The sequence below is a fragment of the Nyctibius grandis genome, chromosome 1 (genome assembly GCF_013368605.1).
Source record: "Nyctibius grandis isolate bNycGra1 chromosome 1, bNycGra1.pri, whole genome shotgun sequence".
NCBI classification, from domain to species: Eukaryota; Metazoa; Chordata; class Aves; order Nyctibiiformes; family Nyctibiidae; genus Nyctibius; species Nyctibius grandis.
In genome coordinates this window covers 81,289,158-81,315,774 of record NC_090658.1, presented here as the reverse complement: position 1 = coordinate 81,315,774, position 26,617 = coordinate 81,289,158, and the positions used below count along the sequence as shown (strand labels likewise).

The 26,617-nt window shown below is 41.2% G+C and overlaps 1 protein-coding gene across 1 annotated transcript in view; it reads right to left on the bottom strand.

Moving 5' to 3' along the window:
• Nucleotides 1–26,617, bottom strand: part of PREP (prolyl endopeptidase) — a 115,660-nt gene that overhangs the window by 12,187 nt on the left and 76,856 nt on the right. Inside the window, exon 11 of the mRNA XM_068409370.1 lies at nucleotides 5,851–5,987. Within this exon, the coding sequence (XP_068265471.1) occupies nucleotides 5,851–5,987 (137 nt within the window). The remainder of the gene's footprint in view (nucleotides 1–5,850; nucleotides 5,988–26,617) is intronic.

Sequence of the window (26,617 nt, the reverse complement as noted above, 5' to 3'; positions counted from 1 at the left end):
TCATTCTTCCTCCTTTAGTTCTGCACTTCGGAGGAGAGTGGCCGGTGGTTTGGCCTACAGAAGACCCCTCAGGACATGTCACCATTTTTTAAATTATCTTCAAAGCCTTCAGTGTGGAGATTAGAGCTATGGAGTACCACTGGACCCCCATAGCTTTCTGAACTCTTCCTCTTCCATGGGTCCTCCACTTTTTCAGAGAAGAAAGGAAGGCTTAGTCCAAATGAAGAAAGCAAAGAATTAAGACTTAAGATCAGTGCTTGATCTTTGTTTATGAGCAGGTATTTTCAGCTTCTGCTTAATGTAGGCTTTTTTTTTAACCTTTAAAAAACTGTGTTTGCAAAGAAAAACTCTGCTTCTACCATTGTTTTGTGCCAGGGTCTGCAGTCAAGTTCTGCCCAATCCCCTTCATTTTCCACTTGCATTGATAAATACAAAACAAATAGTAAAAAATAAAATTACAAGTTCTGCCTTCCCTAGTACCTCTATCACCTGGCAGAAAGCTAAAGTAGCATAAATTTTTAAATGCCAAATTGCAAAAGTATCAAAGCTATTGCTATCTTTTTAAAAGGGACTGAAGTAATTTAAATTATATTTAACAATTAAGAAGAGAAATAGATCTCTGATCTGTTAAGGCAGTAGCTTAACATAGCAGAAGCTGCAGATGGCAAACCACACATATGCCAAGGAGACCAGTAAAATATTAAAATTTAATCCCAACCAGTCTTTTTTTTCCCCTCTAGTAGGTTTAAATTTCTTATTTACTTGAAATCTTTGCTCATGCAAGAAACCACTGCCTGCAGAAATTAATCCTATTCAACCACAAGAGCAAGGACTGGGCCTTTCTACCTGCAAGTCCCCCTACTGCTTATCAGAAATGTCTTGAAAGACAGTAGTCCTACAGAGTGTCTTGTAGATGTAGTACCAAAACAGATACATTTTTCATACCTCCCAAAGCAACTATTTATGTACTGGCACTTGTTCTTGAGAGTATATACCAAGGATTAAGGAAACAAAAAGAAAAGCAGAAGGATGACCGATAAGATATTTCTGTATTTTCATAATCCATCAAAGTAAAAACTTTTCACCTAGGCTGGTTATCTGTGGCCATCAGATGGCTCAGGAGGCATGAATTATCTCTGCTTCTGTAAAATCAATTCTGAAGTCCATCACTGTGAATTGTATTTTCCTTAGATTACTGTGACATGCTGATCAGATGCAAGATTGATATTCTATAAGCACACTGTGCAAAGGTCAGAGCATATTATTCTGCCAAACTCCACGATGCCTGATTTCGACAGGCTGCTACACAGCTAATGTGGAGTATCCTGACAGTACGTTGTCTCATGAGACTGTGGCTTCTTAATTTTTGCTATGTTAGAGTCACAGAACCTCCCAGAATATTGTGCTCTTCTTTTCCCTGTCTCTGTCCCAAACAAAATCAATAGAAACTTTTTGGTCCAAACTGACTTGATCTCCTAGTAATCAAAGGTAGCAAGTATACGAATTGCAGGTAAGGTAAGAGCTTGCTACCAAGTATATTGCCTGAGAATATTTAAAAAATAAAAAATTTCAGAACAGAGTCCATCCACTTCCACCTGCTGAAAGAAACTGTGCCCGTCTGAGGGACCAGCATATTTAACCAGCAAAGAATCTATGAGCAATGCAAAACCAAAGTATTGAGTGCATACTATCCTGTCTGTGAACTCCTCTAACAGAGATAGTACCTTGATAATAATTTTTGGAAGGGTCTAAGTGACATAGGATCTGATAGGATATGCAATACTCTTATTATAGGAAGCTAGTCCCCATTTCCACAAGCAAACAATTTTTCTGTCGTACAGACCCTCAATGGGATAAAGTCCAGAGTCTGGTAACAATCATTATATTGCCCAAATTATAAGTAAGCTTTACTATATCTGTGCTCACTATCAGTAATACTACTAGGATTTAGGCACTTCAGAAAACATTACCACATACACCTCAACATATACACTTAGTAATGTCACTGCCAATGACTATTAATTAACACCCACTCTGGTATGGTCAGTAGTAAAGTGAGTCAGGACCCTAACTTGACCAATACTTTGAGGTAGATGTGCCTAAAGCTTATAACAAGCTTTCTCAAAAGTCGCTTTGAGAAAGCTTGTTAAAGTTCAAGGAACCAGGTTTTATAAGTATATAATCAAGACTCATTAACTTTTCAAAAAAAGTGAAAATCCCAAGTGATCAGACAGCACAAAATTCAAGTTTCATACACAACCCTGCTACTGCCTCCTGTGTTCTTCCAGGTGAGTTCTTGCTTTCAGATTTGATTTCAGGTCAACTTGGTGTCTGAGTCACAGCAAACTGCCCAGTCACCCTGGATGCCTACAAAATGTCTCGTTCTGCAGCGAAAAGTCTGTCTCCCTGCTCTTCCCAACAGTCTCTATAGCGTATTGCTCATTATCCCTGTTTTTCCTTCTCTCCTGGGAGCAGGGTAAAGAAAAAAAGTAAAGGAAAGGGCAACAGGGTCAGGAAGGAGACAGTGGAGGGAGCAGAAGATAGTTTTTTCCCTGAGGAGTGATAACACAAAAAAATAAGAAAACTGGTATTGTTTTTTACAGTATAGAACAACTTAAGGAGCTGTGCTTCAAGAAGCAAGAATGCTTTCCCAGAATTATTCATCTGCTGTCAGGTATTATAGCTGACAGAGGAATGCAGGCTAGTGCACTGGTGATGGGGAAAAACCCTGAGTCACTGGACTTGGTTGCTTTCTTGGCTTTTGTGGAGCAGAAGGGAGGGTAACAAGTAACCAAAGAGAGTAATCCTGCACTCTGCATCGGTGGCTGCTATGTTGCCTGACCCTTCTCTGGGCTTACAGTCTCTCCCTGCACCACCTCTTTGCTTAAAGACTTGGTACAACCTGGCCCTGTAGCAGTGAAATGCAATTTCACAGTCTGCTTCACAATCAGCTGTATTCCAGGATGCATTAGAAATTGCTTCTCCTGTACCCACATGGACACACACAGAACAGTGAAGGGAAACACGGTGGTTCCTGCAGGGTCAATAGCTGAATCAGAGGCATTAGTGGTGGGTTTATGATGGTGTTTCTCCAGCAGCTCTGCCAAGCCACTGGTGTCGGTTCCATCAGCTTTCACTCGCACACACTATGCAGGCTGTATAATTAATGACAGTGCTCTAGTGGGCACCATACTTGAAATGATACCAAACACAGCTCTTCAGAGGGGCATATAAAAGATGCATGCTTGCATTCAAAATTAAACCACTGCTGTAACTGACTTAATGACTTTGGCCTATCGTTCTTGTAGTTATTTCTGCATCCTCTAACCTGTTGGTTTGTTTCTATTGCTTTCAGTGAAAAAGATTTTATTTTCATTTTTTGTGTTAGACAAAAAATGAAAAGCAACATCAGTTTCTGAATTAAGCAAAATAAGCTCCCCAAGCCAGAGAGCTGGTTCATGTTAATGAGTGTGAAATAGCAGTGAGAAAACATTGTACTGGCTTGAAGAAATACAGGATAGAAACAAACCACTGCAAAGGAGAATATGGAGTGCTATGTGAAAAGTTGTAAGAGCCTTAAGTTCAAATAAAAAATCAGGAGTATTTATCCAGGAACTTTCTTGTTTGTTTGTTTTTTTAAAGGTAAGCAGGCTACTACTCAGCTGCATTTCCATAGCCTGTCTCAGCTCAGGATCAGGTGAACAATGGAGCAAGTCTCAGCCTTGACCATCCTGTGGCTGCTTTCTAGCACTTGTGCTTGGGGTCACCCACAAAAGAAATAACTGAATTGTGGTGTTGGGCTGTGGCTGAAGCAGCACTTGGACCAGGAAACTACTTGCAGAATATCGCAGTATATAGTAACAGGGATGTAGTCAAACATCACCTGAATCTGCCAGGTAAAGGGGGAACTGGACATCCTGCCTTTCTGGCACAAATTCTCTATTAAAATTTCCTTTCCCTGATCTTGCTTGCCTACGTTTGAAACACACTTCCTCAGCAAGTATTCATTTCTCAGGTTATTAACCATAAAGATGCATTTGAAGGCTTTGGCTTTTCTTGTTTTTCCTTTAGAAAGAGAAAGGCTGAGAAGGGATGTGTTGATATTACGGGGAGAGAATGAGGAGGGAGTTGTGCCAATTGTGTTTCATTCATGTTGTCAGTGGGATAATGTATTTTGATCTGGAGATGGTTGATAGTTCTCTGTGCATTTACTTTTAATGGACTGTTACAGATTATATTCTTATTTTATAAACTGTATAATAAAGGTTTCATAGGGTTCAGGAAGATAGGTCACTGCTCCCATCTTCCTCTTTTCTGACTATCAGCTGCACCCTCCTGCAGCCTGCTGCTGTTTGGTGGACTCCTAGAAGAGTCAATTTTTAACTTGCCAGAATGGCAGAAAACCACTCACTCCTTTTTGTTGGGCTAGTTTTCTGCCATTCTTGTGAGGTAAATCAGCTTAGCAAAGGTTCCAGCAAGCACCAGGGCCAATGGACAGGAGGTGAAAGGAGGCATAATGAGATACCTTCTCCTCTTGCCAGCAGCCAGCTCGTGTCAGCTCTGCAGTATGTGAAATTTTATCTTAAATCAATAGATATATAATATTTACTTTAAAAAAGAAAACATGATAAGTTTTATCACAGTTTTCAGCATCTACAATAAATTGTAATAAATCAGTGCTGGAGTCTAATCTAAAAAGGAATTTAAAAACTATTCTGGTTATACAATTGTGTCTCTCAAAAACCACAGGAAATTAAAAATGTAGCTTTACAAAGCAGATAAAAAACATTCAAATAATCACAGAACACAAGATGGGAGGTCCATTGTTAGATAAGGCATTTGCTAGAAAGGATGAGAAGCTGTAAACGCTATTTAGAAATATAATCACAGTGACCTGGAAGAGCAAGTACTACAAAGGATTTCTTGAAGTGTGCTGACTCTAAAGCAAAACTAGTAGCACCTAAACTTAATAGGATGGTTTCATAATAGATTATGTTTGTGTTGGTGAGCTGCTCTTCTATTATTTGAAACACTGCTCTCCATTCAGTCCTTTGCATTTCTGCTTTCCCCTGACTTGCCTAGGAGCATTTCTTACGTATTACAATCACTGGTAAGTCTATTCAAATTCCTTTGCTGAGGAAATAAGCCTTTTCTTTAAAGAAATCATCTATTCAACAAAGCTTATGGCTTTTGAGGTCTACAAATCCTGTTTTGCACACAGTGTTTTTGGTTTACAATGCGTTGCTTTGCATATGCAGAGCCCGTATCACGTGCATCTCAAGACAGAATCATCTTTCCTCTTTCCTGATTATATGGGAACACAGTAGGATTTTGCTTCTGATGTAATCTCCTCAAAAGTATAACATGAAAATACAGCTAAATTTTAATTATTTACTTTAATTTAAACAAATACTTAATTTTCTATAACATTTAGACATAGGTAATTGTGTAACTTGGAAAAAAGAAAAATTCCTATGTTATTAATTCAGCAAAGGGCTCAAATACTTGCTTAATCTATTATGTCCATATGTTGAGCTCAGTGACAAAGCAGAAAGAGGTTAAGGTGTCATCCAAAGGGCAGGGTGCCTGCGGTAAATCTCAGAAGAGCACAGCACTTCTCTGCTCTGACACAGGTTTCTTCTGTGACCCTGGGCAAAACCCTTGAATTCAGAACTAACAAAGCAGACAAATGACGCCTGGACACCGATGTGTAGTCCTTACGGCCCCCATCTTGCTTCTCAGGGACCTGAAATGCACTACTCTATCAGATCCACAGTCCACCCTGCCCTCAGTCTGTGACAGTTGTTAATATCAGATACTTCAGCAGAAGGTATAAATTACTCTGCTTACCTGTAGCTTGGTGTAATTGATATGTTGAAGCCTCCATATCCATACAAGAAGGCAGGATGCGAACCATCCAATTTAATTCCTTTCTTGTGAATAATAAACATTGGGATCTTAGTACCATCTTTGCTAGGGTAGAAAACCTAAGACAAGAGAAAAAGAAATCTGAAATGCTGTTGTAGTAACTCTCCACAACTGCTGTTAACAGAAACAGAGGTGATCACTTCCATGGTGTCCAATGGCCAAAACTTTTCGAGCAATATGTACCAATTGCCCAGGTCAGGTTCAGTAATGGCCATCACCTGCTTGATGGCTTAATAGCTCTGGAAAATTTATCAAAATGAGACAATACAAAGGGTATGACAGTATCATTTTAATGTACCTTATCCATCAATTCTACATACAGGGAGATTTAAGAAAATGTTACAAAAACAATACAATTCTCTGCAAGGGAAGACCGGAGTCAGAAAAATGCAAGAACTGCACAGTCCACCATATATGAAAGCAGCAAAGACTGAGCTGGCAAGGAGAATGAACAGAACTAAAATCAGATTTCCAATCTAAAATTATAATTGCTAAAAATTTCTCCTTTTTAAAAATTCAAAATTTCAGACACTAGAGAGTAGTGGGCAAAGAAGAAAGAAACTCATGGTAGCGTGGTGACTTAGTGAGACCCCACTAAACATTACATTGTTTTGGATAACAGAGAGCTATGTTACTACCACATAAGTATGTAAAACTCTGAGTATCTCGTCTTGTACCACTGAAATCACAGAGAATTCCTTTATATCAGTTGATGCAGCAGTCTTTGCTTGTAAAAACATAAACTTAAGCACAAGCAGAAGGCCAAAAATATTTAAAAAGTCACAGTATTTTTGTTTTAGTATTAATATATTGGCATTAACAACATTTCTCAATGGAGTCACTCCACACACCAGATTCAAGGCAAAAGAGTAAACTTTGAATAGCTGCAGACACTCTTTCTTACTAAGCCTCATGGAAACAGCAAAAAGCTGACTACTCAGCACTTGTACATGCAGCATGAATTCACCAAAGCAAGTGTCTATCCAGCAAAAGTGGACTAAGCATTGGCCAGTCTTTCCAGGTTGTCTCAATGACCACTTCACCTCATCAGGGTGGTAACATAAGCCATGGCAGAAGCTTCTGTAGCGCTTGGTGCATTTTCAAACATTACCTAGCAGCTAGAACCAGGAGGCCCAACGCTGCAGAACTCCCAAACCCATCCAGCAAGACAACTGAACTACCCACTGGCTTTCAGGAAATCAGCTCCCAAAACACCAAGTATCCACATTAGCACACGCTTTCGTATCTCTTTCTATTACTGCCACAGCACTGTGTGAACTTAAGAACTAAATTCCATGTACATAAACATTGTCTGCAATTGCTTAACACAGTTCCCGTATCTTGTTGTTTTAATGCATGTATCTGCCTGCATGCTCTAATTTAGGATCCAGCATGTCTTATTTTGCCAGTCAAGTAAAACACATGGGTGTGAATGCAGTTTACTGCTTGTTGTAAAGTTCTGGTTGACTACTTTTCACTGCTTTGGTTTTACCATCGTTATTTGCAGCTTCTAGTCTAATTAGGACAAAGAAGTAGTAATTGAAGAATGACATTCTTATAATTTTGTTGCTTGTTTACAACCTCTGTGCTTTTAAAGGAAATAGACCTACCACGCTTTATAAAGCACACGATCAACAGGATCTATTTTTATAACACTTGAACCTCAACAGTAATATGAACCTGTGCAACACATTTATTCTGACCATTGCCTGTAATGTCAAACACGTAAACCCCCATGGCATGTTGAAAACAAAATAATCACATATAATTTTAGTTTAATCATTGCTACAGAAATGTGAGAAATTTCAAATGAAACCACATCTACCTCCAAAGGCTTCACCAAAACCTGTAGACATATTCCAGATGAAATTCAGTATTTCACAGTTCCCAGCAGACAGAAGAATTCAGAACAAAAGCCTGAAGGCATTTTTACACAGATGAAATCACTGTTTCCAACTACTGCCAGAAATATACCTTTACTGACAAAGCACTCATCAGAACTCACTGCAGTAGAATACAAAGGATTTTCATTTCTAGTATTAAGCTGAATACTAAAACCCAATAAAATATCTGATGGACAGAAGAACTGCTGAGGCTGGTGCTAAGGAGTTACAGGGGGACTCCTCTCTAAAATGCTATCCATCAACTCCAGTTGCTGCTGGCAATTCACATAAGGTGAGCTCCTGGCCCGCCCACGTTTCCAGTCACTCACTGCTGTTGGCCAGTCCTTTCCTGATGATTAAAGGATGCCACTAATTTTTCCTGCTTCTTTCTGAACAAAGGTTTGGGCTTTTTTTAAACTTTCTGAAAACTGTCTTCAGTAGGGCTTTTATCATCATCAGTTAAGATTAAATAACATACCATTAAATGAAAACTCAGCAACAAAAAAAGATGCATGTCAAGGTGACATTTGCAATTTAAGTTTTCACTCCTATCTTTGCTAAAATAATGATTACCTCTCCCTCTAAGATGAACAAACAGGAGGGGGGGGGTGGAAATCAATTCAGGGAGACATCGAGATACGTCAAGCTACTTAAGCTTCTCTGAATAGACTATTTTCAACAACTGATTCAATCTCACCTTTAAATTAGGTGTTATCTCTGAAGCAAGTCCAATGGTTTATTCATGTAACCAATAAAGGGACATACTTCTATCTCAAAGATTAAGGTAAACTGGGAAGGGCAAGTCCTAAAAAGAATTTCCCATGATGGTGTTTCATGCCTAATTTTAGAAGCTGTCAGCTTTTACATGAGTAAATGCTCATAAAAGGGTACTACTGTTTTCTGCTTTATCGCAGCTATGAGTGATCCACTTGTACTGGCCACATTATATTACTCATTGCTCACATATTTTCAAATGAAGACTCTTATGTCACTAAAGCCATTATCACACATAAGAAGACGACAAATTAGCAGAGTGATTTTGGAGGGAAAAGGATTGGGGACAATGCTTCAGACATATTGTTATGAATGATGAAACTCATTATTGAAGGAGAGACATGCTAAAAATAAACATTTTCAGCCTCTAGGAATGCACCAGCAGTGCTGTGTGGTTGACAGGGCACTCCTTTGTGCTATTCTAGGACCATACCGCTGGAGCAGTACGGCAGCCCTGGAATGGTTGCAGCTAACTTAAGCCCACACTAATGTCCCTATATCTGTCACATGGCAGAGTGGTCTCAGGGCCAGAAAGAACCACTTTCAGTTCAGATGCCGAAACCTGAGGCATAAATTTATAGTCCCTATTCTTCTTAAGACCCAGGGAGAAAGCAACACTGTTCACACAATTACTCATTACTATAAACTACGTGAAGATTAAGCTATATAAGCTACACAATCTTAGTCATTCTTCTTTAGTGCATACCTATATATTTATACAGTGTGGGATTTTTTGTTGGCTTTTTTTTTTTTTTAACTTCACATTTGAAAGCAATTTACACTCCATTTTCACCAAAAAGACCAATGGAAGTTTACTTTCAAGACAGTTTACAGGGTAAGTTTTACAAGTACAGCTAATGGCTGTGTGATAGAATTTGTAAATTTACTTAGGAGTTAAGTAGGATAAAAAAGTTCTGCACATTCACTCCTGGAGAGGTCCTTTTCCTCTTAATTATTATTTGCTTTAAATGTGCAGTAAATACTGCAGTAAATAGGTGAATCTTCACTTAGGGAAGAGGGAAACAACCTGCCAGCATTGTAAACACAGACCTAAATTCAGAAAGACTCTAAGTTTATCCACTTCTGCCTCTGCAGTGACAAGAAGCATCCTCTCTACCTCAAGTCACCAGAAGGTAAAACTAAGTATTTTAGCTTTTGAAAAGCTAAGAGGATTTGAAAGAGAGAGGTTGAAGACAAAGTTTTTCTTTCCTTTGTCTATCGAGATAATATAGCTAGACATTGAGACTTACACACTGAACTAAAAATAATTTCGGCAATCATCCACTATGCACTTCTCTTGTGAGTAAATACGAAATCAGTATCTTTGAGTATTAAAGGAAGTGATACAATCATCACAACAAATAAAGAACTAAAACTAATCTGCCTTAATACTCAGGTTGTGCCACATAATTAAAAATACCTAAAACTACTAAAATTGAATAGAAACTTCCATTTTTAAAAATTAAAAAACATAGCAATTTGTGAGTATTCAGTTTCACTTTTTCTCCCTTTCAGAAATGTTTTCTCTGTTTATATATGGAGAGATTAAAAGATGCATGTAATTACAATTGTTCAGGGAAAAAAGCGCATGTACACCTAAAACCACATTACTGTTACAAAACCAAAAATCCTTCTAAGCAAAAACCAACCCCAAACTTGTACAGATTTAAAATTAACCTCATAAAGGTAAGATTCACCACAGGTTTTGAAATACTGATGTAAAACACAGAATAAAAGATAAACTTATATAAACAGGTCTAATGCATATATTTTTAAGCTGTGAACAATATCTGAATGTCTAGAAACCTTTTATAATCTTTCTGACTCACTCATTAATGGCAAAGAGAATTAAAATCCAATTAAAAAGTATTTAGTTTGGCTTTTCAGAAAGAATTATTTCCTGCAGACAATACATGAATTTTACATATGAAAAGAAAATTTGACTTCTGGGACTTGAAAACACCCCCTAAGTCACAGTACGGTAATTATTCTTAGAAAGCCACTAGTGATTCTAAAAGTGTCTCTCTCAACCTCTCTTTCAAGATTAGGTACTACATACCAGAGATATCCATTCTTTCCATGTCTTTGTGTGCTTGATCAAAACCAGGTAAGAGTTTCACTTGTCATTAGACTGACATCCGTTGCGTGAAATGACGAAGAATTTTACAAAGAGCAACTAAAAAGGCATATAAGTCACGCTAGAATACTCCTTATTAAAAATGTGTCTTCAATAATTTAGGTTTAATAACACCAAGATAATGCCTTTAAAATGAGTTTTCTTCCAATGTCTTCCATATTAGTTTTACCGAGATAACGCCTTTTCATTTGTAACAAATACAGGCTGTAGCAGTCTTGCGAAATATAGCAATTGTTTTCTGCTTCTAGGTAAGAACGGCTGCCCTCACACACGGCTGCTGTGATTCCACTAGCGGCCATCACAAAGTTCGAGGCAGTGCTAGAGAGGCGCAGCACCCCGTTGAGTCCCAGCAGACACAGGTACGAGTGAAACACGCATGACTGCGTTGAGCAGTCCATCAAAGGGAACAACTACTTCAGTTTTTATTGCCTGGAACTGCGTTTCAAGCCTCCAGTTTCACATAAAGTATTTCTTCATTAAGTGTGAAATGAAGATTTCTCACCATACTTACACCAACATTTGTGTTTTGAGATTTGGGGAAGAAAAGCATACGGAATTCATAGTAAATTACTTCTCATTGCTCATGTTTTCCCAAACATCACAAATGCTTTGTGAAAGGCTCACCAGTTTAAAAATTCCACACAACTATCTTTGAAAGATGATTCTAAGAGTAAACTTCAGGGAGGAGTCCCTGGAGAAAGTTTTCTTACACAGATGGTGGCATCAGGGCGTTCAAACCTGTATTTTAGTACAGAGGTAATGGCACCTGGAGCTGAACAATGCTACACAGCACACCTCCCACTGACAAGTCCTAAGAGCTGCTACTCAGTGCTTCAGAAAGGCAAGTCACAAAGACCCTGCCTTCACACCAGCAAGTCTGAACTCTTCAGCATTGGCAGGCAAGGAGAAATCATCTCCTTGAGATGCCAGGGCAGAAATCTCATTGACTCAAACAGAAGTGTGTGCTGCCATGCACACCAGCTCCCCACAGCCCATTCAATCCCTCATTGTTCTGACCTTACAAAAAACCGGATACTAGTCTGGGGCTAAAGACTATATAGCTCATCACAAGCAAAATGCCTTATTTATTGCAGCAGCAGCATGGACCCACGTATAAGACCACCAGTGGCCCCATGGACAGCTCTGTCAGCCAGCCAATGGCCACCTGTAAGAGCAGCTCTTACTAACCACCAGTTTTTGTATTCCTATATACAGTTTGAACCAGAAGTCAGGAGAAGTAACAGAGAACTATTACCACTACACAACATCCATGGAAACTGAGGTTTCCTTTCTTCGAAGGGGAATCCTCATCAATCTTCTTTAAGCCTCTTAAATTAGCTTCAAAGCAATTCTGTGCGGGTTGCAAAGCTTGTTTAATACAGAACTGGACAGGGGCCAAAGTAACTCAGTACAGTAAAAATTCATGCAGGTAAAACCCAGAAAGAAGAGTACCCACTACAGACATTTGCAAAAGCACTATGAAAATAATCAGGAAACCTTTTAGAAAAAATTGTTTCACCACCCACCCACTGGGACAAAAAGCAGCTTCATGCTGACAGAGGCAAAGTGCCAGAAGATGGTCTTTTAGAAGAAATGCCTCCTTACTAAGTTTGGCTGCCTAGCTGCAAATGACTGCAGAGAAGTATCTCACAGGGTGGTGGGAAGAGGGAGGGGAAGGCAAGAGAAAAATACGTCTGAAAGTTCGGAAATCCTGCAGGACCAGCATGGCAGAAATTGCTTTTAAATCACATTTTTCTAGATTAGTTGAAAGGCAGCATTCCCTTTTCATAAAACCTTAGTGGTACATGGGATCCAATGAGACCCCTCTACTCCACTTCTGCAACCTGAAAGATTTCTTGCCTCTTCTCTAAATGTTTCTCTCTGCCCCTTTCAGTGGGATCTCAAAGCTTTCCACAGCAGAATAATTGGCATCTGCCACATACAGTTACTCCTTTTCTTTCACCAATTTGCCTTAAAGAAAACTTAGTGTACAGTGCAGAGACAGACCAATATCAGAGAGGTAACATTTACCTTTTGAGTTAATATACATTGTAGTCATGTTAAACAGAAAAAAGTCCCAGGGACAAAGCCACAGTCTCTTTCTTGAATTACCTCTGTGCTTACACATTCCAGAAATATATTACTATGAAGTTGTACAGCATGAGATAAACAAAGAGCTGTCTCAATGGAAGTAACACAGTGTTATAAATAAAAACATAAGTAACAGCTGCTGGCTAGTGCAATTTCTTTCATTAAAATCAAGCTTTAGTTCATTGAGAAAACTGCTCTGACAGGAGACAACTCAGTATAATAGTGTGTAGGCATTAGAAAGCAACCACCATGCATCTTTACCATGCTAGAAATCAGTTCAAGTTGTAATGATAAACACTGTAAGAATAAAAATGTAGAGGCAACTTACCATGGGGTAAGCAAGGAGGAGAACTTACCTTGTGCAAGCTACCCCACAATAACTATTCTTATTTATGCTTTTATGCAGTGGTAGGTGCACACATCTAATTCAACATGCAGAGAAAGAGATAGATACATTCACTCAAGAAGTAACTTGCTAATTCAGCTTTTCTGTTTCTGACTCCATCTTGCTCAAAACTTGCTTGCTTATCTCAACACAGCCCTGCTGTTGAGCTCTTATGAGCTTCAAAAAGATGACACAACCCCTGTTGTTTTTTCTCCCCAAGGCAGGGGCATCTACACAGTTCAGGGATGCTCAAATTTCACCTGTAAACCTGTATCCAAACATTCTTGCACAGAACAAATTCAATCTTGACACTGGTGATGTCAAGTGCCCAGCTTGTGTCAAAGCCCCAAGAGGATCCACATATTCCACTTATATTGCCAAGAAGCTTTATTTATGACTTTCAATAGCTGGACAATTTCAGAGCACTCTGCTCTCTCTTCCTTAGAGATTCATATCATGTTTATAGACGTCAAGCTGGCTACCCAAAACCAGAGGGGCTATAAATCACTAGACACCTACAAAAATTCTGCATGTGGCTACCGCAATATTGAAAAAATAACTGATACTCTTCATTCCTACTTTTTGTTTTGAAAAGAAACAGAGATCATCCACAGTGGACAATGTATGTTTCAAAATCAGTCCCAGATCACTTATTCTGTGAATATTTATTCTGAAGAACTTACTGAAATAAACAGGTCACTTAAAAGTATTGTGAAGCACTTCTATGTGTGGTTTCTCACTCAAATTAATTTAATTTCTGAGATGTAAGCTTGAATTTAAAGTTACCCATTTGTGCCCCTACATGATTTAAAAAAACAAAATGGCAGCAGCAGAGAAAAAAAAATCCCTCTAGAATGGTCAAGGATAAACTGAAGTCCTAGAAAATATTTGGGGTGCTAGCTTAGAAGAAAATAATTCTAAGGATCAGATGCTATTAATTTCAACACTTGTGTCTTGGTGACCACCTCCTTGCTGTGGAGATAGTACTTCAGGCTCATCTATTGTTATCAGATTTGCCGTACTCATTGTACAATGAAGAAATATCACCCAGCAAGTACCAAGAAGTAGAAGAGAATTATGAGAAAGAGTTTTTATGATGCTGTTGTAACAATACTCAGGGAAAAAATTAAACCAAAACTAGTACAAAGCAATCCAGCAAAAATTTCACTTGACAGCATAATTTCCAGACAGATGTTATAACCAAGACTTTAAGGTACTTCATAACAGGAACACCAAGAAGTGTGCTGATGCATCCCTATTATACTGTTGGAATAAGGAGGAGAAAAATGAACATAAAAGAGGAACGCTTTTTTTTTTTAAAGCTCTAAGACTAAGGTCAGCTTGCAGCAATCTTGTCTGTCTTGGGCAAAATGTGAACAAGACAGCAAAATGACCAGTTCGAGTGCATGGAGCTCTGCCTGGGGATGGAGGAGGAGTCGACGGAAAGCTTATGGGTCAGGATTAAAGGGAGGGCAGGGACTGGAGACATTATAGTGGGCGTCTGCTACAGGTCACCTGATCAGGAAGAGCGAGTGGATGAGGTCCTCTACCGACAGATAGATATAGCCTCACATTCACAGGCTCTGGTCCTCATGGGGGACTTCAACCACCCTGACATCTGTTGGAAGGACAACACAGTCGGGCACAAGCAATCTAGGAGGTTCCTGGAATGCGTGGATGACAACTTCCTTCTCCAAGTGATAAAGGAGCCGACGAGGAGAGGTGCCATGCTGGACCTTGTTCTCACCAACAAGGAAGGGCTGGTGGGGTCATGAAGCTCAAGGGCAGCCTTGGCTACAGCAACCATGAAACAGAGTTCAAGATCCTTAGGGCAGTGAGGAGGGTGCACAGCAAGCTCACTGCCCTGGACTTCAGGAGAGCAGACTTTAGCCTCTTCAGGGACCTGCTTGGGTAAGTCCCTTGGGATAAAGCCCTGGAGAGAAGAAAGGCCCAAGAAAGCTGGTTAGTATTTAAGGAGCACCTCCTCCAGGCCCAGGAACGATGCATCCCAACAAAGAGGAAGGAAGGCAAAAACGCCAGGAGGCCTGCTTGGATGAACAAGGACCTCCTGGATAAACTCAGGAACAAGAAGGAAGCCTACAGAGGGTGGAAGCAAGGGCAGGTAGCTTGGGAGGAATACACGGAAATTGTCTGAGCAGCCAGGGACCAGGTTAGGAAAGCTAAAGCCCTGACAGAGCTAAATCTGGCCACGGATGTCAAGGGCAAAAAGAAATGCTTCTATAGGCATGTCAGTGATAAAAGGAAGACTAGGGAATATGTGGGCCCTCTCTGGAAGGAAATGGGAGACCTGGTTACCCAAGATATGGAGAAGGCTGAGGTACTCAACGGCTTCTTTGCCTCAGTCTTCACCAGCAAGTGATCAAGCCACACCGCCCAAATCGCAGAAGACAGAGGCAGGGACTGGAAGGATGAAGAACTGCCCATGGTAGGAGAAGGTCAGGTTTGAGACCATCTAAGGAACCTGAAGGTGCACAAGTCCATGGGACCTGATAAGGTGCATCCATGGGTCCTGAGGGAACTGGCGGATGAAGTTGCTAAGCCACTATCCATCATTTTTGAGAAGCAGTGGCAGTCTGGTGAAGTTCCCACTGACTGGAAAAGGGGAAACATAACCCCCATCTTCAAGAAGGGGAAAAAGGAAGACCCGAGGAACTACAGGCCAGTCAGTCTCACCTCTGTGCCTGGAAAGATTATGGAGCAGATCCTCCTGGAAACTATACTGAGGCCACACAGAAATCAAGGAGGTGATTGGTGACAGCCAACATGGCTTCACCAAGGGCAAATCATGTCTGACAAATTTGGTGGCCTTCTACGACAAGGTTACAGCACAGGTGGATAGGGGAAGAGCAACTGATGTCATCTACCTGGACTTGTGCAAAGCATTTGACACTGTCCCGCATGACATCCTTGTCTCGAAATTGGAGAGACAGGGACTTGACGGATGGACCACTCGGTGGATAAAGAATTGGCTGGATGGTCGCACTCAAAGAGTTATGGTCAATGGCTTGATGTCCAAGTGGAGAGCAGTAATGAGTGGCGTTCCTCAAGGGTCAGTATTGGGACCGGTCCTGTTTAACATCTTTGTCGGCGACATGGACAGTGGGATTGAGTGCGCCCTCAGCAAATTTGCCAGCGACACCAAGCTGTGTGGTGCGGTCAACACGCTGGAGGGAAGGGATGCCATCCAGAGGCACATTGACAGGCTTCAGAGCTGGGCCTGTGCAAACCACATAAAGTTCAACAAGGCCAAGTGCAAGGTCCTGCATGTGGCTCAGGGCAATCCCAAGCACAAATACAGGGTGGGCGGAGAATGGATTGAGAGCAGCCCTGAGGAGAAGGACTTGGGGGTGATGGTTGACAAGAAGCTCAACATGAGCAGGCAGTGCGTGCTTGCAGCCCAGAAAGCCAGGTGTAACCTGGGCTGCATCAAAAGCAGCATGGCCAGCAGGCTGAGGGAGGTGATTCTGCCCCTCTACTCCGCTCTCGTGAGACCACACCTAGAGTACTGTGTCCAGCTCTGGGGCCCCCACAATAAGAAGGACATGGAGCTGTGGGAACAAGTCCAGAGGAGGGCCACAAAGATGATCAAAGGGCTGGAGAACCTCTCCTGTGAAGACAGGCTGAGAGAGTTGGGGCTGTTCAGCCTGGAGAAAAGGCGGCTCCGGGGAGACCTCATAGAAGCCTTCCAGTACCTGAAGGGGGCCTACAGGAAAGCAGGAGAGGGGCTTTTGACAAGGGCATGTAGTGATAGGACGAGGGGGAACAGTTTTAAACTTAAAGAGGAGAGATTTAAATTAGATCTTAGGAAGAAATTCTTGACTGTGAGGGTAGCGAGACATTGGAACAGGTTACCCAGAGAGGTTGTGGCTGCCCCCTCCCTGGCAGTGCTTAAGGCCAGGTTGGATGAGGCTTTGAGCAACCTGGTCTAGAGGAAAGGTGTCCCTGCCTGTGCCAGGGGGGTTGGAACTAGATGATCTTTAAGGTCCCTTCCAACCCAAACCATTCTATGATTCTATGAAAATTCAACAAACATATCAGTCATGAGGAATTCAACTACTAATAATCACCTACTAATAAATCAACAGATCAAATGTCTAATGATATCAAGTCAACTTCAGTGAGTGCTAACGGTTCAAAAAACACCAAGTAGAAGGAAAAAGTCAGGGATCTTCCTATTGGTAAAAGATTCCCTGATTTCAGGCATTCTACCATTATGCTTTGAAGCTTTTCTGCATCTTGTCTATTTTCAGCTGTTAGCAGTGATCACTGTGCACTATTACTTTCAAAATAATTGACAAATTGGCTGAAAAGCAAGCAGTTCAGGGCGCTGTCAGGGAGAATTTATGTATCAGTTTTTCCCTGTCTGTGAGAATAGCAAGCCAGAACTAAGGAAATAATCTATTTCTTTATATCATTCATCTACACCGTTGAAAAACTAGTTACTATGAATAATAATGATATTTCTAGGAGGCTTCCCTTGTCCCATAAATTTCCTGGGAGAAGTCTCAAAGACTGAGCAGAAATAATTAATCTAAGGAAAGATGATATTCTATCAGTACCTCTGGGCAGTGTTGATAAAATCAAATCAACCGCTAACTGAAGATGCAAACTAGATTACCCTTAATACAATTGCACACTGATTAATTTGTACTGGATCATAGACAGACAAAAGCCCATAGAAAAAACTCACATAATTAGTGACTGAACTGTTTCTGGGTGGAAATTGAACTGCACCTCCTTTCCTTTTCCTTGGAAAAAACATTCTTTCAGAATGGCCCAAGATTTCATCATTTTAAAATTTTTACTACTTCTGATCTTATACTGAGGGACAAGAGAGAAGTTTCCTGAATGATCCCGCTCTTATGAGTGCTCCACGTACACAAGTTGACAACTGCATCTCTGGATACTTACTGAAGCACTTTGTGTTTAATTTGTATTATCTCTTCACCAGTGAATGACAATTTCAGAAAAAAAAAAGCCAAAAAAAAAGTCTAGATAAAAAGCTATTGACTAAGAAGCTTTTTTAGCTCTGCCTTACATGTTATTAGTGCAATTTTTTTCTGTGTTTGGTATAAATGGAGAATATGCAGTTTGAAAGCATCCAGCAACACCAACATATTATTAAGAGGTTTGTGCCATAGAACACTGACAAAAGATAAACTGTTGAGAGGTTCTCCAAAACCCCCTAATTTCTATTTAGTAAAAATTATTTTCGCAGTACAAACTGAACTGCTTATAACTATTATATGGCCACCTTGTTTAATATGCATCCTTTTCTAAGGTAATTGCAATGACAATGAAAACAGGAGTCATAGGTTTAGTTTACAAGATATGCTGCCATTTGCTTCCCTTTCTTTCCTTAAAATTGCAGACTCTGCTCCAAGCAGTGGCCACACAGCCTCATTTACTTTGCAGAAGCTGACAGGATATGCACAACTTAGTTACACTAAGTCTGAATCAAGTCTATGTAAGATCTCACCAACATTTGAAATTGCTATTTTCCATTAATATTAACCACTCTCAGCTCTATTAATCTGTTTTCCACCATAGTGATGAATGTTAATTAACAACAACAAAAATATCCCAATCCACCAAGCAGTTTTGGCCTTGTGTGAACAGAGCAAGTAGAATTTTATTGGGGTGTTGTGATAGATATTAGAAGTTTATCTTAATTTTTCATTAGTTTTAAATATTACCAATTATAATTTGTTTTTGTCTCCTGTATGTAGTTAATGCATAGTTATAATTATTAATCTTCCAAATGTATAATGTATTTCTCCGCCCTGCTTTCAAGCTGTGGTGGGTAAGGGCCCTGCGATGCCCTGCATTTGTATGCTATCCAGCACACTGGTGAATGTGCTCCGTGATTAAGACTCCCAAGTGCTGTGATAACACAAGTGAATAAAGAAGCAACAACTTTCTATTTTGTTCTCTGCAGGCTGCTGTACTACCTTAAACCTCTTTGTATCAGTTGTATGCCAAGCCTAATAAATGACTGTAAAACTTAGTTACCAAGTTGTGTGTGCTCGGAGGCCTGCAGCTCTGAAACACAAACCTCCCAGCTCTGCCAGAGCCGCTTCTATTCTGAAAACACCCCAGTTCCCTGGTAGCCTACAGGGACACCATTCAGAATGAGAGATGCATCCACTGTAAAGTATTTAAATGGAATATAGAGCTGCGGGGAAGCTCAATTGCTAACAGGAAACACTGAGGCGCTGCAGAAAAGGGGGGACAAGGGAGTGCTTTTTGGAAGGAGAAACAAACAGAAGGCAAAACTACCTGAAAAAGTAAAATGCAATCCAGTAAGGCCAGAAATGCAACATACTATGACAGGTGCAGTCACCTACAGGAGAGGGAACAACTGACCAAAACAAATGTCAGAAAAGTATCTTGGAGTTACGGTACATACCAAACTGAACTTGAATAAACAAGGAATTGTTAGGGAAAAGGCAAACCCTATATTGGGACATATAAGCCGAAGTCTCACCCACAAGGCGTATGAAGGAATGCTTTCTGCTGTATTGAACATTTGCAAAGCCTCAGCTAGAGTGCTCTGTTCAGTTTAAAACATGGCGCATCATATGCTGGCCATCTAGAGAGATTCTGGGGAAAGAAAGAGGAGTGATAGGAGGCCCAGAAAATACAATCTTAGTCTGAAGAAAAAAAAAATTGCGGGGACACATAGTGAGTGTCTCTAAATATGCAGAAGTTTGCTGTAACTGGAAAGAGAATCACCTGTCTTCCATGTCTGCGAGGGACACAAAGCAATGCATTTCAACTGCAGCAAGGGAATTCAGGTGAGACCTTGTGGCGGACACCCTGCTCCCTGCACAAGCTTTTTAACAGTAAATACAATAAGACACTGGGACAGATTGCCCAGGGACACTTGAAGGCTTTTAAGCACAAGGCAGACAAAAGCCAGTTCGGAATGGTACAGGCAGAAGTGACCTTACACAGAGCCCAGGACAGATGACCATGCTCTAGCCTTGGAAGCCACAATGGCCTGCTTTGGGACATGGGTACATGCCCATGCCGCCACCACCTCCAACCACATCCAGGCACTGTAGTTTCTTCCCCTTCCCAGTTTTTCTGTCCCTTGTTTATTACAGCAGCTCTGCCACAGGTTTTTCTGTTCACAACTGCAACATCACCTGCTGAGCAGTAACAGCTGGTTCCTCTCTTCTTACAGGAAAAGCCAGTATCACTAGCAGTGCTCCCCAGGGCTCAGTTCTGGGGCCAGTGCTGTTCAATATCTTTATAGATGATCTAGACGTAGGGATTGAGTGCACCCTCAGTAAATTTGCAGATGACACCAAGCTGGGTGGGAGTGCCGATCTGCTGGAGGGTAGGAAGGCCCTACAGAGGGATCTGGACAGGTTAGATAGATGGGCCGAGACCAACGGCATGAGGTTCAACAAGAACAAGTGCCGGCTCTTACACTTCAGCCACAACAACCCCATGCAGTGCTACAGGCGGGGGGAAGAGTGGTTAGAAAGCGGCTCGGCGGAAAGAGACCTGGGGGTGCTGATCGACAGCTGGCTAAACATGAGCCAGCAGTGTGCCCAGGTGGCCAAGAAGGCCAATGGCATCCTGGCCTCTATCAGGAATAGTGTAGCCAGCCGGTCTAGGGAAGTGATCGTCCCTCTGTACTCGGCACTGGTGAGGATGCACCTTGAATACTGTGTCCAGTTCTGGGCCCCGCACTTCAAGAAAGATGTTGAGGTGTTGGAGCGAGTCCAGAGGAGGGCAACCAAGCTGGTGAAGGGTCTGGAGGGTATGACCTATGAGGAACAGCTGAGGGAGCTGGGGTTGTTTAGCCTGGAGAAGAGGAGGCTCAGAGGTGACCTTATTGCAGTCTACAACTACCTGAAGGGAGGTTGTAGTGAAGTGGGAGTTGGCCTCTTCTCCCGGGCAACTAGCGATAGGACAAGAGGACATAGCCTCAAGCTTCGCCAGGGGAGGTTCAGGTTGGACATCAGGAAGAATTTCTTTTCAGAAAGGGTCATTAGCCATTGGAACGGGCTGCCCAGGGAGGTGGTGGAGTCACCATCTCTGGATGTGTGTAAGAAAAGACTGGACATGGCACTTAGTGCCATGGTCTAGTTGACATGGTGGTGTCAGGGTAACGGTTGGACTCGATGATCCCAGAGGTCTCTTCCAACCTGGTTGATTCTGTGATTCTGTAATTCTGTGATTCTGTATCCTACCTCTTGGACTGCAATGGTTTAGATGATCTTTTGAGATTGCTTTTACCCATGTTTTATATGATTTAAAGAAGAGAGGCTTCAAAAGTAGAAGCAGAGAAGACAAAGACTCCGAAAGAGAAGAAGTGCCTCCCCTTCTTGGTGCCTTCTACCTTTCACAATACCATGATTGTTTGAGAGATGTGAAGGCCACCCAGGAGTTCACGTACATAATAAAATCTACAAGAACAGCTGGTGAGAACAGAGATACATTCAAATATCCACCACTTGCACTGAGAATTTGTATTAGTCAAATTTCAGAAAATGGTTTAAATATTTAAATATTAAAAATTTAGATGTTAGAATTAAAAACAAAAAGAAAATATTTTAAAACTTGCCCATATATATTACAGATGTGTAAACACCTATAAACAGAGCACCCAATATTTTATTCTCAAGTAGCATGGGCTTCATTAACAAGTAAACAACTGTAATTACTATTGTTCTGCAAATTTGCTCAAATTTTAAAACCATCCTGTGCCAGAGGCAGATATATACATGCATATATAAGTCTTACTAAATGTAAATCCCCTTCTTCGGAAACATAACAACTACTCAATAGACTTACATGACACTGCTAGCACAGTAAAGACCACCAGAAGAGTCTGGTTGTCTCAGTAGCCTGGTAAAGGAATTCAATGTGTTTCCCTGCTAGATCAATGGCTCAAATGCTGGCCCACACCAGTCTTGACTGACAACTGCAATCATCTAACGACCTTTTGCCAGCTGTGTGAATAAAACCAATTGTTGTGGTTCCAGAGCAATCTGTGCTCAATGCAGCACTATCATCACAATTTAACACCCTCCTGGGTAGGCTCCATGAGGCAAGTAATGGGTGGGCAGATGGACAGAAAAACTCCCACACTTGCAGAGGAGTGCTCCCATTCTGAACAATGCTGGCATGCCAAAGCTTGACATTTAATCTCAAAAAAAAAGACAGAGGAAAGTGCTGGCTACCACTTCTTTCTTTCATTAGAGGACTACACATGCAGCCCTTGGTGTGCTGAAATTTTCCAATTTACGACTGCTTGGTCTGAGCAAGAATTGAACAGCCACAAAGAAGCTTCAGAGCATTTTTTTGTGGACACATCCTGTGTGTTTGATCCTCCACCACTGATGGAATTGGCCAGTCTTCACTATACAAGACACACAAACACCATACTGATCAAAAGACAGTGTTTTGGCAGCATTTAATACTATTAGAGATATCGGGAGTGGGGGCCTTTTATTGATGCTGAAGTTCTACGAACTGCTACTTGTGTAAGACTTTAATGACTGGCTTGATTAAGTTTTCAAACCATACCTGAAGACTCAACTCTGAGGATCAGCAAAAAGAGGAGTAGCAAACCACTGTCATTAGAACAGCAAACCATCAAAACATAACCCCAGCGCAACACCTCATCAATGTGCAACCACGGACAAATTTCATTCTGAATGATTCTGCTCCTGTAGAACGAAGCTAATAATACTCACTACCTTTGAGAAATAACACTGATATGCTTAGACAAAAGGGAGAAGAAAAGTTGAAAGAAGATTCTCACTGAGAATCATTAAATAGAATTCCTACTTATCTTGTGAGTAAGGGAGTTAATTAAAACAGTAATCTGTTCATGCTTAATTGCTGGAGGTGAGATCAATCACAGGAGTGAATATGAAAGCTGGAGAAAGAAGGGAAGAACTCTTCAGTGATTTGTTTAGAAAGAGGACAAGAAACGAGCATTTTCACTACAACATTATTCTCATTTTCGTCTCTCTATATCAGCAAAGAATCTACCTACTGAGATTCCTGGAGGCTTAAACACACATGTTCATTCAAGGTGTCTGAGTGAACGACTTCTTAATCTTTTTCCTGATGGCAAAATGTTTTTCGCCATTTAGTGTAAAAATCAAAACTATTTTTTATTCACAATTAATGCAATAATTTAAGACACGAGAGGCTGTAAAACAATCTTTTAAGGTGCATTACCATTGCTTAAGCTCTTGTTTAAAACTCCTATGTGTAGAAGGGGATTCTCTACACTATAGTCAATGGTTACAGCTCTGTTTTAATCCATGTTATTTCACCTTGTGTTTTAAGGAATTCTGAGAAAGAGACAGAGCATGGAATGCAGCTTGAGATCAAGTATGCCAACTAACATCTCCATTCACTAGAAAAGTGGAAAACAAACCGCTGCAAATTCAAACAAAAGTTCTGCCATGTAAGGTGTAAGAGTAATATTTCACAATGAGTTTTAGTTAAACTACTAAGCAATCACTTCTGTCATAGGCTTAAAACAAATGCATATTTTTATAATACCTTGAGCATGAAGGTTCTATACACTAACATTTTAAGAAGCTCTTCAATTCCCTGTACACTTAGCAGAAAAAGAAACAATTTAATATTAAAAGCTTGGAACTAGTGAATCACAAAGCCTGTATGACAATCCAAATGAACACAGAGGCTGGTATTTTAGTATTATCCCCCACACTATGTGGTCTGGTATTGTGCTAAGTCTTCCTAAGAGCAGCTCTGTACTCCTTCATCTCAAACTACATTTCCATTGTTCTGCATTCTGCTGAACAAAAGCTCTCAACATCCTAAACTGTGTAGCAATCCTCTGTGGTATGTAAGAAGGGGATAAAGCTGTCCCAGACACTTGGACCTTAAAGCAAGATTTGAACTGGATCAGTGAAGAAAGCAATGCAAAATCCTACCATTTCATCCTCTTACTTGGAATATGATCTGGTTCCTACTCCAGACACTTAAGGAATATCATGGTCTGCCAGAATTACTGGTGTAAATTATCTGAAGTGTATGGCATGGGGCTGCTTAAATATAATGGGTGTAGAGCCAACTACTACTCCTCTGTTCAGGCATAAGTATTTCAAAGTTCAAGAGCGTGTAAGGCCATTATGGGAAATCCTTCACTTGATACTCTTCTAGACATAAAGTCCTTCACACTGACAATTTCTCCCCTTAAAATGGAGTGTACTGTGGCTGCAAATATGTAACATATTTAATATACAATCTCTTCGCTTTCAAGAAATACAGGGCCTTAAAACTAGAGGACTACATTTTCAGTTAGTGTTTCTTCACTGACCTGCAATTAGAAGAGGGAATGGCAGATTAAAGTGGTGTTTGTAACAACCACATGCCAAGGGTGTAAGATGCTAAATTCACATCGGCAAACAGCCAATACTGCCACAGTTGTCACTGTGATTTTGTTGATGTCCTCCAGAGTGAGACTGTTGTCTTGTTGCCAAAACCACAGGCGTTGCCAAAACACTGGCAGAGATCAGAGCTGAAGACTTCAGCTTTCTTCCTGCTATCTCTGATGGAAGCAGCTCACAGCTCATTTCCCCCCTGCAAGAGGGCAAGTGCCTGCCATGCTGTGGCAAGCACTAAAACTGGTGCATTTCTTCACATTCCCCCCACCCCCGCCAATATTTCTTTGATTTCTTCCTCATCACACCATGGAACCACAAGGAAATAAAACGAATAAAACAGAAACAAAAACCAATAAGCAACTTTTTTCCCCAAGTATTAATTCTACTCTCCCATCCCATGAGATTGAGGCAGGATTCAAACCCGAAATACTGTTAGAAGCAAGAAAGTCCAACACCTCAATCCCTTTTAGCTGTGCTGGATTCTCAGGAGGGGGAAGAAAAGGATGACAAAATAACTTACTCCGCTGAAGAAAAAGGAAGAATTCTTTGTCTCTGCTCAGAACCAATGTAAAATGACTCCAATTAATGACTTGGATGAGGGAATAGAGTGCACTGTCAGCAAGTTCGCTGATGACACAAAACTGGGAGGAGTGGCTGACGCACCAGAAGGCTGCGCAGCCATTCAGAGAGACCTGGACAGGCTGGAGAGTTGGGCGGGGAGAAATTTAATGAAATATAACAAGGGCAAGTGTAGAGTCCTGCATCTGGGCAAGAACAACCCCATGTATGAGTACAAGTTGGGGACAGACCTGTTGGAGAGCAGCGTAGGGGAAAGGGACCTGGGGGTCCTAGTGGACAACAGGATGACCATGAGCCAGCAGTGTGCCCTTGTGGCCAAGAAGGCCAATGGCATCGTGGGGTGTATTAGAAGGGGTGTGGTCAGCAGGTCAAGAGAGGTTCTCCTCCCCCTCTACTCTGCCCTGGTGAGGTCGCATCTGGAATATTGTGTCCAGTTCTGGGCCCCTCAGTTCAAGAAGGACAGGGAACTGCTAGAGAGAGTCCAACGCAGAGCCACGAAGATGATTAAGGGAGTGGAACATCTCCCTTATGAGGAGAGGCTGAGGGAGCTGGGTCTCTTTAGCTTAGAGAAGAGGAGACTGAGGGGTGACCTCATTAATGTTTATAAATATGTAAAGGGCAAGTGTCATGAGGATGGAGCCAGGCTCTTCTCAGTGACATCCCTTGACAGGACAAGGGGCAATGGGTGCAAGCTGGAACACAGGAGGTTCCACATAAATCTGAGGAAAAACTTCTTTACGGTGAGGGTGACCGAACACTGGAACAGGCTGCCCAGAGAGGTTGTGGAGTCTCCTTCTCTGGAGACATTCAAAACCCGCCTGGACGCGTTCCTGTGTGATACGGTCTAGGTAATAATCCTGCTCCGGCAGGGGGATTGGACTAGATGATCTTTCGAGGTCCCTTCCAATCCCTAACATTCTGTGATTCTGTGTAAAAAGTACATGCCTCTCTTCTCTGGTATGAGAGTGCTTTTTCTCAACAGAGGTAAATTCAGAGCTACTGAATTTCTCTCCAAACTCCAGTGATCTATTCATATATACTTAAGGGAAAGAAATAACAGTAAGACCATCTCTATATCCACACTGAAAAAACAGTGATAATATCAGCTCTTGCATTGCTAGGCAGGTTGAGCTTACTACAGCTTTCACAGGACGGTGCTTTCCTCTTCTGCCATCTTAGTTTTTATTTTAATGAGGGAATCTAATGCTCATAGAATGACAGTACCAGCAATGGCAAGATCCAGGAATAGTGTGGGCAGGTGCTGTACACAAGTTTCTCCCACAACTCTGCCAATCAATCTCAAGCCTGACTCATCTTCTCTCAGTGTTGTATTTTCCTGAAACAGAGATTAACTGCTATGCCAAACTGTACGGTGTAAAGTTCCGCTAGGAATCAGAATGACTGTAGACAAGTTTTCCCTGTCAATGAC